Raw genomic sequence first — 17,593 nt, forward strand, 5'->3', positions numbered from 1 at the left:
GATACACAGTTGCATCGTACATTCCACATTGTGCCATGGAGAGAAACATCTTACCTTGACATATCTTTGAAGATGCCAGCCAAAGATTCAGGCAAAACATTAGAAGCTAAAATTACCAGCCCTGCAGACGTTTGGTATTTGGAGGTAGACCTTGGTTTATATCCTCTCTTCTCTTCAGCCTTCAATCTCATTGAGGTACCTTGAGGTTAGGTCTTGAATTGGGTGTAGTACAGGGATATGCAGTTCAGTGACTGCCTTCCTCCCCCTATCTTGATCCTTTTTGCTGCTTTGGCATTGCTTTCCTGTAAAAGGGGGGTTATGCACTCTGTTAGCTTCATTTACTGCCCCGTCCCCTCCCAGCATCATCATAGAGAAAAATTTCATTGGTTTTCCACACAGTCTTTAAAGATGCCTGGCAACAAGCATTGGCTACTCTGGCTCCTGGTAATTCCTTCCTCCAACACTGACAACAGTGGCCTCAGTTGGCATCTTTGTTGTGCAGTGAGTAAATGGTAAAAATTGGGGGCAGAGGGCTGCTTATTATAACTTCATGTTGTAATAAAATTTCTTGCAAACTGCCCCCCTTTCATTTCATCCCTGTTTAAAAGTTCCTCTAAAATCGATTTTAAAGTTTTAAATTAGGACTATATCTTTTAATTGTACGATGTTTTAAACTCTATATGTTTAAATGACATTGCAACCTGTCCAGAGAACTTTGGGGATGGGACGGGATATACAACTAATAAAATAAAAATCCTTAATAGAGCTAATTTCTCCTCCCCAAGTCCGCAGCTATGCAGTTTCCAACCACTACAAATTCTGAAATTGTCTGGTGGCCTCCTTCTGTTTAATATCTACCCTTTGTGTTGAGCTTGAATTTGACCCCGGGGCCTTCTGTTTATGATGACGGGTCCAGATTCTCAGCAGTGTCTACTCTTGTGTTTGTGTGTGCTTGGCTATTTGCAGAGGAGCCTGAAACCAGGGAGCCATCCAACCCTATCGAGAGAGAAGCTGAAGCCGACCTGGCCAACCACCGACCCAGCGAGGAGAAGCGGAAAAGCGAGACCAAGAAGAGCAAGAAATACTCACGCCTCTCTTGTCTTCGCCGCCGCCGCCATGCCCAGAAGGTGGACGAGAGCGACCTGAGCGAGGGCTTTGACTCCGATTCCAGCCCCGATTCCACCAAGGGGAGCGACGGGTCTGAGACGGGCTCAGAAAAGAGCGACGAGGAGGCCGAGGCAGCTTTTGACATGGAGACGGACTCTGACATGAACAGCCAGGAATCCCGCTCAGACTTGGAGGATATAGAGGACGAGCCGGACGCAGAAGGGGGAGGCCAAGCAAGGAGCGTGAGGAGTGAAGACGGGGAGACCTCAGGCTCCGTGGAAGGCGAAGGGAGGCTGGCGGACTCTAAAGGCCCTGGCGTCCCCAAGACTGAGCCCTCGGAGCCTGTGGCTAATGGGCCAGGCTCACTGGGCACCAGCGACGCCAGCATAGCCAGCAACCTCCAAGCCATGTCCACGCAGCTCTTCCAGACCAAACGCTGCTTCCGACTAGCCCCCACTTTCAGCAATGTCCTCCTCAAGCCCAACTGTGAGCCGCCCATCCAGAAAGAGGTGGCAGACAGCAAGCCCTGTGTCAATGGGGACCTGGAGAAGCCCGGCGTGGCTGAGCAAGGTAAGACGACAGCGGGAGCGCTGCGTGGCAGACAAAACATTTTTTCCAGCTCGGGAAAAGGGTTTACACGGAATTTCCCCTTGGTGGCCTTTGGCCTGGAGCTGCCCGATTTTGGTTCTCCCAGTTGCACAGAGAAAGAGGTGAATAAGTGGGATATATCTTCCTTGCCTTTCCCCATCTGTCCTCACTTTTATTGATTGATTGATTGATTGATTGTTTAGATTTGTAGACTGCCCCATCCCCTAGGGGCTCTTTGCCCCCTCCTAGTTGTCCTTGTGAAGGTAGTCCTCATAAAAGTAGTAGACAAACTGATTACAGATTTTGGGACATGTGTGGATGCGTACACACACGCACAGTATTCGATAGCTTATTTATCATAAGTCCATTTACAGTGGTCATTTGGGTGAGATTTTGTCTTTAAAAATACATCTGTTCACAGTACCTGTGTGTGAACTACTGGTAAATTTATTTGTTTCCTTCATAAAACAGAAGGGAAGACTGTTGTCAGCCACCTTGGGTCCCCACTGAAGAGAAAAGTTGGGGTATAAATGAAAGAAAAAATATATATCTCACCTGCTCCTAGATGGGGAACTAAAACTGCTCACAGTGTTACCCCATTTTATTTACACAACAGCCCTGAAAGGTAGGTTAGGTTGAGAGTGTGAGACAAGCCCATGGTCACTAGGAGAGCTTCCGTGGCAGAGTGGGGATTTGAACCTGCGTTTCCCAAAGCATGGTCCAGCTTTCCTTGGGCATCCGTATTTCTTTCCTGCATAAGTGACTGGACAAGAACATTTTTGCCTTGCCTTGGTTAAAATTGCTAGGGTTTCTGGAGGCCAGATAAAATGGCTGGAGAGGCTGCTGCCTACAGTGGAGTCATTTTGTTCTCTCCTCTGTGTGTGTGTGTGTGTGTGTGAGAGAGAGAGAGAGAGAGAGAGAGAGAGAGAGAGAATCATTTGCATACCTGGATTTCATGTTTCAATGCACTCTTTGTGGCTCCAGATGATGCTTCGGAGTCGGAAGAAAGTGTCACCAGTAACAAATCCTGCAAGAACGAGCGTTCTCTCCAAGAGAAGCTGGAGATAATAACCAGCGAGGGGCTGCTGCCAACTGTCAAGGTGTTCCTAGACTGGCTGAGAACAAACACAGACCTTATCATTATGTGCGCACAGGTAAGCATTCATGCCAGGGCGTGAGAGAGGAGGTCGGATTTCACGTGCTCAAATGATGTCAAAAGAATCCACGCTGAATTTAGTAGAATCATAGAATCGTAGAGTTGGAAGAGATCACAAGGGCCATCCAGTCCAACCCCCTGCCATGCAGGAACACACCATCAGAGCACCAGGTCCTGGTTTGGTGATTAAAAATGTGCTTGTTTTTGCCTTTGAGTTCAGATCTGGCCTCCTGGAATTGAGGGAGTTCATACTGCAGGGGTGATGTGCTTAGGGGTGGATGTAGTGGGTGGGGCAGTAAGTATGGGGATTGCAGTTAGTGAAGCAGCCAGATTGTGGCCTACAAGCAATGTCAGGATCTGCATGCCCGGAGGTTTTCCCCCTTGGTCCTCAGGGCAGGCAGGTGCCCACATACTTTCACTGGAACACTCCTCCAGTAAAGCGAGGACTACTAGAAACTTGTTACATAGCTGCAGTCTTCAGAAACCTTGTTTTTGCCAGTAACAATTTTGATTATTAAAAAAAATAGTCCTCTTATTCCACTTGTCTGGGTAGGGAGCTTTAGAGAGGTGTACCTGAAACCCAAATTACACGCTTCAAACACAGGTCTTCTAACTTTGGCGAGACTTAAGTCCTTTCTGCACATGCAGAATAATACACTTTCAATCCACTTTCAGACTTGTTTGCAAGTGGATTTTGCTATTCTGAGCAGCTGCAAAGTGGATTGAAAGCGCATTATTCTGCATGTGCGGAAGGGGCCTTAAGGTTGTAACGGTGCACAGTGGGAGAGCAAGGGAAGGTTGAACCTTCTTCCTACCTGCCATCTTTCCCCCACAGCTCTTCTCTGAGCTAGCTGGGCTCGTGATTGGTATCACAGTGGGGCTTATGTGCTTCCCAGTTGCATGGCCTTCTGGCCTTTCAAACAAATGCTTTGCTTTAGGTCTAACTGGGCCGTGCATGTCTGAAGGCCTTGTCCTAGTCCTGTCGCTTGTAGTATAAGCTTGACGTTAGCCTGCCTCTTTCTTGAGGTAACTACGTGAGGAAGAGCTAGGTTGAGCAATAATGACTTGAAGAATCTTCATGGTTGAGGAAGACTGTGCATCTGGGTCTCCTGGGCCAAGAACTGCACTTCCGCTGCTCTTTTTAAATTTGATTTCCATTTGTTAATTTTCGTTTTACATTTTTCATTCCCCTAGAGCTCTCAGAGTTTGTGGAACAGACTTTCTGTCCTTCTGAACCTGCTCCCTTCAGCTAGAGACTTGCAAGACTCGGGTAATGCTGCAAAAACTTTCCTTTTATTGTTGCTGCCTCCCCTCAACTCTTTCTGTGCTGTTCAGATACCACCTTCCTGAGTTTGGGGTGGGGCCCTCCTTATGTACACTTTGTTGTTTTGCGATCGTTATAATTTTGTGTGAGAATACTAGTCCTGTGGAGCCTACTTCTAGCCACGCCCATCCCCTATCTCAGCGACCGTCCAGAGTTACCCATTTTTAATTGTGTGGAGATTTTGGAACCAGCTTGTTTCTTATGAATTGTGCTATCGCAACACAATCTCAGTGTTGGGCCTCTTTATGTTAATGCTTTCGTTCAGTCCATGTGCTGGTCACTGTACAAAACACAAGGGGTGCAACTGCTGCTTGGGGAGGTAGAATTTCCCCATCCAACACCCTCTCCTCTTTGTTCCTTAAGCCTACCAGACCTGACTGATAATGGAGAGGGGTGGATGGCAATGGAACTGTCCAAATGTACATGACACTAGAAGACTCCTCGAAGCACAGATCTGTTTCCATTTCAATGAATGGGCCAGTCCGTCTTTCCTACCCTCTCCTCTTCATGGACTGACTGCATACTCGGTGACTGCTGTCTTTTGAACTAGCAGTTCAAGCCAGAGAGCAAACCTGGCCTGGAACCATCCTAGCAGTTGGGCAGGACTTTCTTTGGCCTGTGGCTTTCCAGGCTTCTCCAGCTGGTGTTTTACTCATCCTGAAATGTCAGGAAAACCAGAAAGTTGCCATCACCGGCGATTCTCCTTCTCATGTCACTTGCGTCATCGGTCCCCTGCCTTTCTCCTCAGCGAAGACCCAGAGCAGCTTACATTGCTGTCTTCTCCTCCATTTAATCCTCCCGACAACCCTGTGAGGTAGGATACACTGGGAGAGAGAGAGAGAGAGAGAGTGTGACTGGCCCAAGGTCGCACAGCAAGCTTCCCATGGCAGAGTGGGGATTCGAACCTGGGTCTCCCAGAGTGTGGTCTAGCACTCCAGCTACCACACCTAACAGGTGCTCTGCCGGGCGTGGAAGTAGGAGACTCGATCCCATGGAACATTTTTGTTGGAAACGGGGTTTTTTGCATCAGAACTTGAGTGGGTAACCATTTTTGAATTTTAGACAGGAGATTCTGATAAGGGCCATGGTGGGTCTGTGTCTCTGGTTGCTGTTCTGTCTCTGTGGTAGGTGTTGAGTGATTGTTCCGTTCCATCCTCTTCCAGGACTGGCCTTTTGCAATGAGGTGAAGAACATGTTGCCAGGATGCGAACTTCCAGACCTGAACGCCTACTTGCTCCTGCCGGAAGATGTGGCCCTCCGTAACCTTCCCCCGCTGAAGAACGCACACAAGAGATTTAATTTTGAGCAGGACAGGCCTGTGCTTTCAGAAACCGAGGAGGTAAGAGCCTGGTTTTTGGAAGTTAAGGAACACATTAAAATCACTGATTTTGGAAGATGGGGAATGTGAGAGAGTACAAAGCATTTGTTCAGCTGCATGAAATATAGGTAAGCTAGCCTGAAGATGTACTGGGTTGAGCAACTACCCATAATAATTCTGGATTTTTTGTTCTGTGCCTTTTCTTGATGTTCAGATGCGCTTTTCTTGATGCTCAGAGCGCTTTTTCTTGATGCTCAGAGCAGCAGTGGCGTAGGAGGTTAAGAGCTCGTGTATCTAATCTGGAGGAACTGGGTTTGATTCCCAGCTCTGCCGCCTGAGCTGTGGAGGCTTATCTGGGGAATTCAGATTAGCCTGTACACTCCCACACATGCCAGCTGGGTGACCTTGGGCTAGTCACAGCTTCTCGGAGCTCTCTCAGCCCCACCCACCTCACAGGGTGTTTGTTGTGAGAGGGGAGGGGCAAGGAGATTGTAAGCCCCTTTGAGTCTCCTGCAGGAGAGAAAGGGGGGATATAAATCCAAACTCTTCTTCTTCATATGCCACATTCTCCCTGTAAGGCAGACCAGTTTTGCTTCCCACACACTGCAGGTAATTGGTTTCTGAGGCAAAGGAATGCTGATTGGCGAAGAGGCTAATGTAGGTGAACGAAACAAAAGAGATCCAGCACATGTTTTCCAGCAAGAGATCATGGTCAGCTGCTAGCTTAGATAGCTTGAAAGAAGAGACTAGACAGACTCGTGGAGGGGGCAAATCTATCAGTGATGGCTAGCCCCAGTGACTAAATGGAACCTCCCAATCCTGTAGCTGGGGGGCAAGCAAGAGGGGACCTGTGAGCACACCCTCTGCTAGGCATCCGGCCGGGTAGGCCACATTGGCCTCATAGGAGCTGGGCTACCCTTTGGAACAAGCAAGACGCAACTCTGGCTTGTATTCGCAAGCGCTCTACTTTCATCAGATAGTTAACAGCACTCTTGTAAGCTTGAGCTCCTACCTCACATTAACTTCCCTCCCTCTTTCCCTGATTCCCTTTTATCCCTCTTAGGAGGTTCCTTCCCTGCTGGAAGCTCCTTGCTCCAGCTTCCTAGTGGCCAGCGAGCTGTCTGTTGTGCCCTGCCAGCCTGGGACTGGCTCTTCAGCTTTCCTGGCCCTCCTCTTTGATTGCAGCCTGGTTGGGGCTGTGCCAGCCTTGCCCCATTCTCTAAAGCTGCAGTGGACTATTAATTGCTACTTGGCCAGGGCTGTGCTATCTCCATCCTTTTCCTTGGAATTGCTGATGCTTGCTCTTGCTGCCCACGTCCTCCTCTAATTTCCCTTCAATTTCTCCCAGCTTCTGACTTCCTGGAGGTCTCTATTCCTGCTGCTAAGACCAAGGGTAGGACTGCCAGTTGTAGGGTGCTCCAGGGTCCCTGGATGAGTGTCTGTGACGAGGAGAGGGCTGGAACAGGCTGGTGCTGGAGAGCAGCCCTGTCTCTGGAATTTTTTTAGGCTTGACTGGTGAGCTTCGGCACGTTGCTGAGACACAGGATAAAGATGCTGGAGTCTTTGGTCTGAACAGCAGAGTGGTTGCTGCATATATGTAGGGGAGCCTTTCAGTCTTGGTGATCCTGTAAACCCAAATCACAGAAAAACCCGAAAAGCCATGTCAGCTTTTTTCAAACGTATCTTTTACCAATAAAAAGCCATGTGTATTCAAAAGCCCAAATGCTCTTGGGGCTGTTTTAGCTTTTTAACTCTCCCTCCCCTCCACTGCCATTTTGTGGGAGTCAGTAGTAGAGGGGTGGGGGAAGGAAAGAGAGATCTCCATGCGGTGCTGAGCACTGCTTGGAGGATCTGTCCATCACCACTGCTTTTCAAACTTTGCGGAGCTTGGAATGCAGGGGCGGGAGGGAGACAACACACCTAGCTCATTCCCACATGCAGGATTGGTCTCCGCCCCTGCTTTTCAACCCCTGCTGGGTTGGGAAGCGGAAGTGGGGGTGGGGGGTGGAGGGAGATCTTGCATGCGGATGGAGCTAGTTCAGCCCTGCACATAGGATCACTCCCTTGTCTTTGTTTTCTAAGCCCTGTCAGGCTTGGAAAGCAGGGGCAGGGGGAGAGAACGCCCAATCCTGCATGTTAGCGCAGCCCCACATGCAGGATTGTTCCCTTGCCCCTGCTTTTCAAGTTCTCTGGGGCTTTGGAAGCACTGGGCGGGGAGGGCAGCTGTCACCCCTTAGGGCTTGGGAAATGGCAGGGCGTGGGAAGAGAACTGAACAAAATCCAGGTTTTCAGTAATATTTTCAATAACAGCTGAAGAAAGCCAATGGATATCTTATTTATTCAGCTTTACCAAAACGTTCTGGGTTAAATACAACAACCCTGAACCTGAAATTTACCGATATTTTGTACACGCCTAGAAGAGCCTCTGCTGTGCTGCTGAACCGATGCCTGCCCTTTTCCCTTTCCGATGCCTGCCCTTTTCCCTTTCAGTCGGTGGTTCGTATCTGCTGCATCCGGAGCTTCGGCCACTTCATCACCCACCTTCAAGGCAGCATCCTGCAGTTTAATTCTGAGGTCGGGATCTTCATCAGCATTGCTCAGTCTGAGCAGGACAATTTGCTGCAGCAAGCCCAGGCCCAGTTCCGTATGGTGAGCTTTCTGGGGCAGGGAGCTCAGGCAGAACTGACACACATTTATTTCTGAGCCAAATAAGGACCTCCTCCCCTGCCCCTGGTGTATACCTTTAAAACCAGAGATCATGTAACAGAATTCAGCATGTTTGTAGAATTCTGCCCTCTAAGAAATTCACAGTTCTTCCTTCCAAAATGCAGGACTCTTACCCTTGTCAAGTCAGGGTCACTTGAAAGTCTATAGGAAGTGGTTGTGGTGGGTTTTCCAGGCTGGGTGGCCGTGGTCTGGTTGATCTTGTTTCTAATGTTTCGCCTGCATCTGTGGCTGGCATCTTCAGAAGTGTATCACAGAGGGAAGTCTGTTACGCACTGTGCCTAGTGAGAAGGGAACGTTTAGTGTATATATTGTCCATGTCCCAGGATGATGTCTTCTATAGGAAGTGTCTTTATGAATCCCTCAAGGGTGATGGGGAAGAGAAGGAGAGCGTGACTTTGGTCCTGCTGAGCTTGTTGTTCTTCTCCCGTATTTAGGAGGAACAGAAGCGTTAGTGTTTCTGTTGCCCCACAATTAAAGGCATCTTAGTGGATCATGAGATTTAGTACAGTAAATCTGCATCTTAATAACATGATCCTGTTGAAGGAGGAGGGGTGGAAGCGTATTTCCAGTTACATTTGACAGAGTGGTCTGAAATTCAACAGGGGTGGATTGAGGGGTGGGGGGTATGGACATGCATTGAGGAAGTTGCATGTGCTTGGACTTGGGTCTTGGGGGCTCAGGCAAAGGCTTTATGGAAAATGTCTAGTTTGTTAAATGTATGAAGTGTTGTGGGAGAGAGCAGCCCCCTCTTGTGGTGGAGGAAGGTGCTGCTGTTAGTGGAACAGTGCTACCAGATCCAGTCTACTGACTGTACAGAGCCCTGTCTTCCCATTGCTAAGAAGGGCCCTGAGAAACCTCTCCTCTTGGGCACTGCTGCCTCAAAAGTTTCAATCATGGAAATTTTTGTTTCTAACTTCTGATTGCTATTATCAAACCTCTGTTGTTTGTATGAGTCTCTGGTCTTACAACTTAAGCTCTCTTTTGCATATATAAGAAAAGGCAGAGTTTAACTTTTATGATCACTCCACAATTGCTGTCACGTAACATTTAAATCACACAGAAATAATTAAGGGTGTGTTTATGCCAGTTTAACTTAGTTTCCATTTCTTGCTAGGCTGCTGAGGAGGCACGCCGGAACAGGCTCATGAGAGACATGGCTCAGCTTCGGCTGCAGGTATGACTGGAGGTGAAGGGGGTGGGTGGGAATGTAGTCTGAGGATTTGATAGCATCTTGAGAGCCAGCGTGGTGTAGTGGTTAAGAGCAGGTGCACTCTAATCTGGGGAACCGGATTTGATTCCTTGCTCTGCCATTTGAGCTGTGGAGGTTTATCTGAGGAACTAGATTAGCCTGTGCACTCCAGTACACGCCAGCTGGCTGGCCTTGGGCTCGTTACAGTTCTTTGGAGCCCTCTCAGCCCCACCCTCCTCACAGGGTGTTTGTTGTGGGGGGGAGGGGGGAAAATGAGTTTGTAAGCCCCTTTGAGTTTCCTTACAGGAGAGAAAGGGGGGATATAAATCCAAACTCTTCTTCTTCTAAATCCCTACACTGAGACATGTGAAAGTGGCGCTTGCATGCAGTATGAATTGGGACTGAAAAGTACTTGGCTAAATGAAGGCTATGCTTATAGGCAGATCCTCTGGCCTAGCAAGAGAGAAGGGGCCATTGTTGGTCAGGTCATGGTGCTGATTGTGCTAAAGTGTTTTTTAACTTTTAAAAGAATCTTATTAATATTGCAACAGACAGATAATTAATAAATTAGACAACTATATACAGAGCTTATTACTTTTCTAACGATTCAATTATATACTAAGTCACTTGGTTTTGAGACCCATGATGACCCAGACAAGAGACATGTCTCTCTAAGGCAGGGGTAGGGAACCTTTAACACTCAAAGAGCCATTTGGACCCTTTTTCCATGGGAAAAGAAAACACTTGGAGCCGCAAATAATTTTTGACATTTAAAATAAAGATAACACTGTCGTTTTTTACCTATTACTCCACTCATTCTGAAAAGCGCATGGATGCACCCGCCCTGCAGGATGGGGCCAGCGGCTCGGCCTTGCTGGCCGCTGGGAAAGCGCCCACCCCGCTCGAACAAGATACGCTGCCCAGCCGGCCGTGGGCAATTGGTGCGCCCACTCTGCTGCCTGCAGGGCGGGCAAGAATGAAGCTGGCGGCTCGGCCTTGCCGGCCGCGGGGAAAACGCCCACCCCGCTCCAACGGGGCGGGCGAGAGGGGAAGCGCGCAACCCAGCCGGTGCGCCCGCCCTGCTGCCTGCAGGGCGGGCAAGGATGAAGCCGGCAGCTCGGCTCATGGAGCCGCAGTGCAAGGGCAGAAGAGCCGCGATATCGCGGCCTTTCTCGCAGCCGTGCGAGGTGTCCTCACTACCCCTGCCTCTGCATAGGAAAAGGGAGGCTATGAAGTTCAAGGGTAAAGCACCTGTTGGTTTTTAGCAAAAAGTCTAACCTCCAGCCCTTGCTTGGCATCTCTCATTAAGAGATCTTGTGTCAGGGGAGGCCTTTGCCTGGGATATTCAGGAACTGCTTACAGTGGAGATCAGCAGTCCTGAGCTGGAGAGACCAACAGTCTGATTGACTTAACACAAAACACATCCCTCTCCGTGCAGCTGGCTGCATCCTTCCCAAGAGGCCTCCTGCATTTGAGGCCACGCTCAGGATTTTGGGGGAGTTGCGGGAAGATTCCTCCCTAAAGCCATGTGCTTCCCTCTCTTCTCCAGCTGGAGGTGTCGCAATTAGAAGGGAGTCTCCAGCAACCCAAAGCACAGTGTGTCATGTCCCCCTACCTTGTCCCTGACACCCAGGCACTCTGCCAGCACATCTCCACCATCAGGCAGTTGGCTGCCAGCGGAAGGTTTATCGTCATCATCCCACGGACAGGTATGTAGGAATCATGACTCTTTAACCTTTGCACAGTGCATTCAAGAGCATTATATTACCGTAACATTACAAAAGCCTTGAAAGGCAATTGTTCCTTGTTGGATGTCAGAAAAAGAGCAGCTTTATTAAGAGAACTTAGTGGATTCAGAACAAAGATGAGATTCAAACCAGGATACAGTAAGTGGGTGTGAATTTAGGAAGCAGTCATAGCTCCTGTGGGGGGAGGTGCAGGAAATGGTAAGGATCTTTCTTTTGTTTCCTCGTTAGTAATTGATGGCTTGGACTTCCTGAAGAAAGAGAATGCAGGTGCTCGTGACAGTATCCGATACTTGGAGGCAGAATTCAAAAAGGGAAACAGGTGTGTTGGTCTGCCTTCCCTGTGGATAGTACTTAAGAGTGGTGTAGTGGTTAAGAGCATGTGCACTCTGATCTGGAGAACCGGGTTTGATTCCCTGCTGTGCCACTTGAGCTGTGGAGGCTTATCTGGTGAACCAGATTAGCTTGTGCACTCCAGCACATGCCAGCTGGGTAACCTTGGGCTAGTCACAGTTCTTCAGAGCTCCAGAATCATTTGGCCATGCTGCAAAATCTTCCTTTGTTCCTCCCATATCTAAAACTTGGCCTGCCACATGCAAAGATCCTCCTGGCTCTTGCAAATTCAGGTGAATGCTGCTCATACCTGTGGCCTCCCTGAGACAGAGTCTGATTTTCTGCCTCCAGGTACATTCGCTGCCAGAAAGAAGCGGGAAAGAGCTTTGAGAGGCACAAGCTGAAGAGGCAGGATTTAGATGCTTGGTAAGGTTGATGCTCAATATCTAATTAAAGCAAATTATGCAAATGAAGTAAACGTCATACAATTTTTAGCAGCTGGGAGGAGCAGTGAGCAATGCAGGGTTCTCAGACTCCCCCTGGAACCTCTGTCCTGCCCTCACCTCTGGACTCTGAGATTTCACGAGTGTTATTGTGATGCTGTTGCAAAGCCTTTTTCTTGACTGCAGTGACAGACAGTTGCTCTCAAAGGGTGAGAAAAGCCTCCCTTGCTTGTTCTTAGTAGGTGACCATGAAATCTCACTGCTCCTCATCTTTCTGCTGCTTTCCAATTGTTTTGAAAATGGTGACTGGCGCCCTACCCCAAAAATAACCCCTATCATGATTGTTCGGGATTTTTGGAGGATGCTTAAAATATAAGCCCTACTCGAAAAATAAACCCTACCGGTAGTTACGGATCAGGATGGTGTGATCCAGCAGGTGCTCCCTGCCAATGAGGCTTGCAACCCACATGAGGGCCAAGAGCCCGCCTTAATGAATTTGTGAAGGTACCGTATTTCACCTAAAATGAGCCCTACCCCGAAAATAAGCCCTAATGCATCTTTTGGGGCTAAAATTAATGTAAGACCCTGTCTTATTTTCGGGGAAACACCGTAGTGTCTGCTCTGGCAGTTATTGGCAAGATTTCTGACCCAGAGGTCTTTCCCACCTTCTGTGGACTTAACATCTTTAACTGGTGAAATTGAACCTGGTATCTTCTCGTGTTCTCTGTTCACGTGGCTAATAGCGAAGCCCACACTGGTCCTCTGGTATGGAGCATGGCACAGAATCCTAGGTTTCCAGGACAGAGGTTCTAGGTGTAGAAAGAGTTCTGTAAGTGGAGAAACCTTGGAGAAATGTTGGAGGAGGCTACATGTAGTTGAACTCCATACAAGCTCTGTCTTCTGCTGTTCTCCTGATTTATTATCCTTTGCATTATCCTTCACCACCTTCGGGGAGCAAAACCCAGATCACGTTCTCATGAATAGGCCAGTTAGTCCTGGCGGCTAAATGAAGATTCCATGTTCAGAAGCAGTGCATCTCTGGATGCCGATTGCTAGTGGGATCGTCAGTAGGTAGGGCCGTTGCCTTCCTGGCCTGCTGGGTGGGCTTCTTGGAAATATCTACCTGGCTGCAGCAGTCAACTGTTAGCACTAGATCAGGGGTCTGCAACTTGCGGCTCTCCAGATGTTCATGGTCTACAGTTCCCATCAGCCCCTGCCACATGGCCAGTTGATGGGAATTGTAGTCCATGAACATCTGGAGAGCTGCAAGTTGCAAAACCGTGCTCTGGAAAGAGTAGGGGTGGGTGGGTTGGAACCGATCCAACAGAATTGCTCTTCAAGCAGATATTCTCAAGATGCCTCGCTCTCTGCTTCACAGCCACGTGTATGGACACCTAGACTTGCTACAGATGGGGAATGGTTTGTTTACCAAGATGGATGGGGGATGACGTTTGACCCTTCCCTTTGTGCTTTTCCCTTCTTCAATGCCAATTCAGGAACCTCTATAAAATACTGGACAGCTGCAAACAGCTGACAGCATCACAAGGAGGCAGTGAAGACGACACCACAGGGATGGTGACCGTCATCACAGGCTTGCAGGTGGACGACCCGGGCAAACTTTCAGCACCCGTGCAGGTGGGTAGATTCCAGAACAAAATCATTCGGGATTCTTGGCGAGAGGCAGGCCTCACTGTGCATTCACTTAACGAGTGGTTTATTTGTAATCTATCCCACTTACTGCCTGCAATGGCTTCAGAACATTTTGCAACTTCTCTTGTCCCCCAGTGATCCGTCGTTGGCCCCAGAAGTGCAGTGACTTGGATGGAATGAACTCCTATTTATTTTATTTGTTTTGATCTCAGCCTCACAGGGTGTTTGTTGTGAGGGGGGAAGGGCAAGGAGATTGTAAGCCCCTTTGAGTCTCCTACAGGAGAGAAGGGGGGGGGCTATAAATCCAAACTCTTCTTCTTCTTCTTAAATGATGGACCGTAATGAAGGTTGATGGTTGAGAGTTGGTTAAATAAGCGAAGTTGGTAAATATATGTTCTGTAAGTTGATGTAAGGTTCTGAAAATCTTCAATGTTCTCAGAGCCAAACAAGGAGAAGGGTGCTGTTGTTCCTACTGTTGGCTATAGGGAGCACTTATAAAAGGGAGGATGAACATGCCTGGAGTATTAGCCTGCTAAAAACCCCTAGAAATGGTAGTCAGGTTAGAATGTTTACAGTATGTGACTATCAGAACTAAGGAGGTGCCCTGAGAACTGAAGAGCTTTTCTCTGGCTGATCTGCTTTTTAGCCTATTGTTCAACCTTTTCACCATTATTACTTTAGGAAGCAGAGAAGCCAAAAGGTGTTCAGGGGAACCAAACTGGTGCAAAAGAAAAGTGGTGTATAACAATAGAATTTTAATTTTTATACCGGGTATTATCAGGCTTTGGCAACGTGGCGTTGTCTGTTTCTTTTCCTTTCCTTTATCGGAGTTTGGTTACCTTGAACTCCTTTTGGCTTCTCTGCTTCCTTTGCAGTGCCTCCTGTACTTGCTTTTAGGGGGTGATGGAGCAGGGGGCAAAGGCAACCTTCTTGTGTGAGCAACTCCTAGAATTCTGCCCCTTCAGATTATGGAAGCTGCCACGGCAGCTTCTGTGTTTCCGGTTACCACAAGAAAATTGCACCCTGTGAGCAAACAATGTGATTGAATGTATTGTTGAAGGCTTTCGCGGCCGGATTTAACTGGTTCTGGTGGGTTTTCCGGGCTGTGTGGCCGTGGTCTGGTGGATCTAGTTCCTAACGTTTCGCCTGCATCTGTGGCTGGCATCTTCAGAGGTGTATCACAGAGGGAAGTCTGTTTCACACTGTGTCTAATGAGAAGGAAAAGTTTAGTGGGGTATATTGTCCATGTCCCAGGGTGGACTGATAACACTATTGTGCACATCAAACTGTTATGTTAAGTGCACACCAAACTGTCTACTTAAATGGACATGACAAAGATAAAAATTACTCTTCTCCCGTGTTTCATAAATGGTCTCTGGAAATGGGGGCATGAAAGGGAAACTTGCCACTGGCAAAGTAGTCAAAAGCCGAGTCTTTTATGATTATTACCGAATGCTCAGGGACCGTATCACATTGGTGGATAGTATAACTTCCTTGCCTTTCAAGATTTCCAGGTAGAAACCAGTTGGCTCCTGTAGGAAGATCTTCAGCCTATCCTTGGTAGGAATTACAGTGATAGTAGAAAGCAATCCGACTTCTTCTCTCGGGGTTCCAACTGCCTTGTTCTTCATTTCCCAGTCTGCCATCCAGGCGGCGGCCAACGCCAGCGTCGAGGTGAAAAACGTTCTGGAATTCTACAAGCAGTGGAAGGAAATGGGTTGAAGACACAGAAGCCGCTGGGTTGGTTGAAGCTTTGTCTCCTCGTCTTGCGACGCGCAGCGTTGGAAAGGAAGAAGTCAAAACGCGGGCGCTCTTTGGACACGAAACCGCAGCCGCAACAACCCACGGAAATGAGCCATCGGGGGGCGTACGCATGGATCACAGGCGCGCATGCGCACCCCGCCATCACCTCCCCCTCTCTCAGAACAGGTGGTGTCCATGGCGGACAGCGCAGCCGCTCTGAGAAGAGAGACGTATCTCGGCCAGACGGAGGAGAGACGGTCTCCTTTCTCCCAGCTGATGGAGACAGGCGAGGATGGCGAGTGGGAGGGGATCCATTCATCTCCACAAAGCCTGGTTGATTTCTCACCTTCGGAAATCCACAGGCTGCTTTTTTTTGTTTTTTTCGGGGGGGAGGTTTGCCTGCGCTTACACAAAATAGAATTTCACGATACTTTCTGTCTCATCCATGCTGTGGAAACAGAAGGCCGAAAGAGCCGGTGATCCTGAGAGAGGGGACCAGGATATGCAGATGGCTCTCGGAGGGGGGGACTGGCTACGGGAGAAGTGGACATGCCCACTTCCCCTCCCCCCCACTTTTAAAAAGGAAATGCCTGCCTTCTTGGTCTTTCTTCCCCCTTTACAAAGGGTTCGGGACTTCCAAACGTTTGAAAGACTTAAAGGCAGCAAACAAAACCACGATAAGCAAAAACAATGATAAAAGTATCTTTATATGGGAAGTTTTAGGAAGAAAACTTATTTATTTCCTTTTTTCCTTACTGGGGCTGAGGGAGGGAGATGAGTTAGGTGTAAAAAAAAGTGACTTCTCCATATGCCTCCCTTGCCGCGCCTTACCTCTCTGTCCAAAATTTCTCGTGTTTCTTTCCTTTCCCCTTTTGCTTTTCTTGTAAATTGTTGACATGTTTTGTGAGTGGTGACGTAGATCTGGCTTGGGATGCTTGGACAGGGAGTGCAGACCTCCCCCCGCTCCCCATTACCCCTCCCCTTTCCTGGGGTTAAATGAAAATGTAAGCATGGTGCTGACCCACCCCTTCTATTCCTCTCTTGGCTGGGAGCAGTGACTAGAAAGGGGGCTGGATGTGTGGTTTTAAGTTTTTTGGGGGGCCAAATGTCACTTGTTCTACACATTAAGCAAAATTCCTCTTGCCCTTTCTCCCTCCCAACTTTTCTACGATAGGAAGATGCTGAGAGTACAACGATGGTCCCTGTTTCTACCAAAAAGATATTCGGTCAGATTCCCCTTCCAGTCAGGTACACCTTGTGCAAACCAGGTGTACCACTTGCCCTTTGTTAAAAATGCATTTTCTCTCCATTTCCACTTGCCCCACTTTTCAGTTATTCTGGGAAGAGAACCAGGTAAAGTCTGTGCCTTGGGCGGCACCGTGCGCCATCCAGTGGTTCCATCTTGAACAGCAGCAGGTTTTTTCCCATTGTCCGTATGGCTTCGGCATTTGGCCCTGCGCTTCTGTTGCTCTCCCCCATGGGCTTGTTTCCCGGTGCTTCTGCTCCCAAGTGGGAATGAAATCCCCTGTCCCCGTGTGGTGTTTCCAGATGTGGTGATCCCTCGGTCCACATCTGACAAGGAGAAATTGAGAGCAGGAACTTTGCTGCGTCTGTTCTCTACAGAACTCACGGCAAGACTTGTGGTTGGAAGCACAAAAGGGTCGGGCCCTGTGGATCCACTCAGTGCCCCTTTCCCCCCGACACAAGCAGGGAGGTCTCCTTGCGCCCAGGAGAAGGCAAGACAAATCCATGGGATCCGGCCTGGAATTCTCACAGCTGTGTCACCTGTCCTGTCTCGCCATTTACTCCAGGCTTGGTTGACAGGGGCAGGGGGAGAAATCATCGGAGGTGAGGGTGGGAGCTTCTGTGGCCTCCTTAGAGTAGCAAGAAGAAGGGAACGCCCATCCGTGTGTCTAGAGAATGCAGAAATGCAAAATCTTGACAAGGGGCAACTGCTTAAGTGGGCTTAGTGGGTGATAAATGAGATGGGACCTCAGTTGAAAGAGGCTTCTTGAAATTGAGTTCAGCTGAAGAGTTAACCAGGGGATATGTGTGTTGTGTTGTGTGTATGTGTGTGTGTGTGCATGAGATAACATGGAAAGGGAATTAAAAAAAAAAAGACTGGCACAGCTTGTGAACTAGCAAGCTGTATGTAGCTCTCTAGCCATGTGCAGAGACCCATTAGGGACAAGAGAAGTCTCCTGTATTTGGCGCCCTGTCTGAGTCAGCAAAAACGCAGGTGACACACCTGACAAGCCCCAATTCACTGC

General features: G+C 48.6%; 1 protein-coding gene across 1 annotated transcript in view; it reads left to right on the forward strand.

Annotated features, from left to right (window-relative positions):
* SMG5 (SMG5 nonsense mediated mRNA decay factor) overlaps positions 1–16,039 on the forward strand; it is a 40,378-nt gene extending 24,339 nt beyond the window's left edge. Inside the window, exons 12-22 of the mRNA XM_048513949.1 lie at positions 967–1,677; positions 2,680–2,849; positions 4,046–4,121; positions 5,339–5,514; positions 7,984–8,142; positions 9,335–9,394; positions 10,959–11,118; positions 11,386–11,476; positions 11,839–11,913; positions 13,427–13,565; positions 15,219–16,039. Coding sequence (XP_048369906.1) covers positions 967–1,677; positions 2,680–2,849; positions 4,046–4,121; positions 5,339–5,514; positions 7,984–8,142; positions 9,335–9,394; positions 10,959–11,118; positions 11,386–11,476; positions 11,839–11,913; positions 13,427–13,565; positions 15,219–15,302 — 1,901 coding nt within the window. The 3' untranslated portion in view covers positions 15,303–16,039. The remainder of the gene's footprint in view (positions 1–966; positions 1,678–2,679; positions 2,850–4,045; positions 4,122–5,338; positions 5,515–7,983; positions 8,143–9,334; positions 9,395–10,958; positions 11,119–11,385; positions 11,477–11,838; positions 11,914–13,426; positions 13,566–15,218) is intronic.
* Positions 16,040–17,593: the final 1,554 nt, after the last annotated feature.

Source organism: Sphaerodactylus townsendi, linkage group LG01 (genome assembly GCF_021028975.2).
Source record: "Sphaerodactylus townsendi isolate TG3544 linkage group LG01, MPM_Stown_v2.3, whole genome shotgun sequence".
Classification (NCBI taxonomy): Eukaryota; Metazoa; Chordata; class Lepidosauria; order Squamata; family Sphaerodactylidae; genus Sphaerodactylus; species Sphaerodactylus townsendi.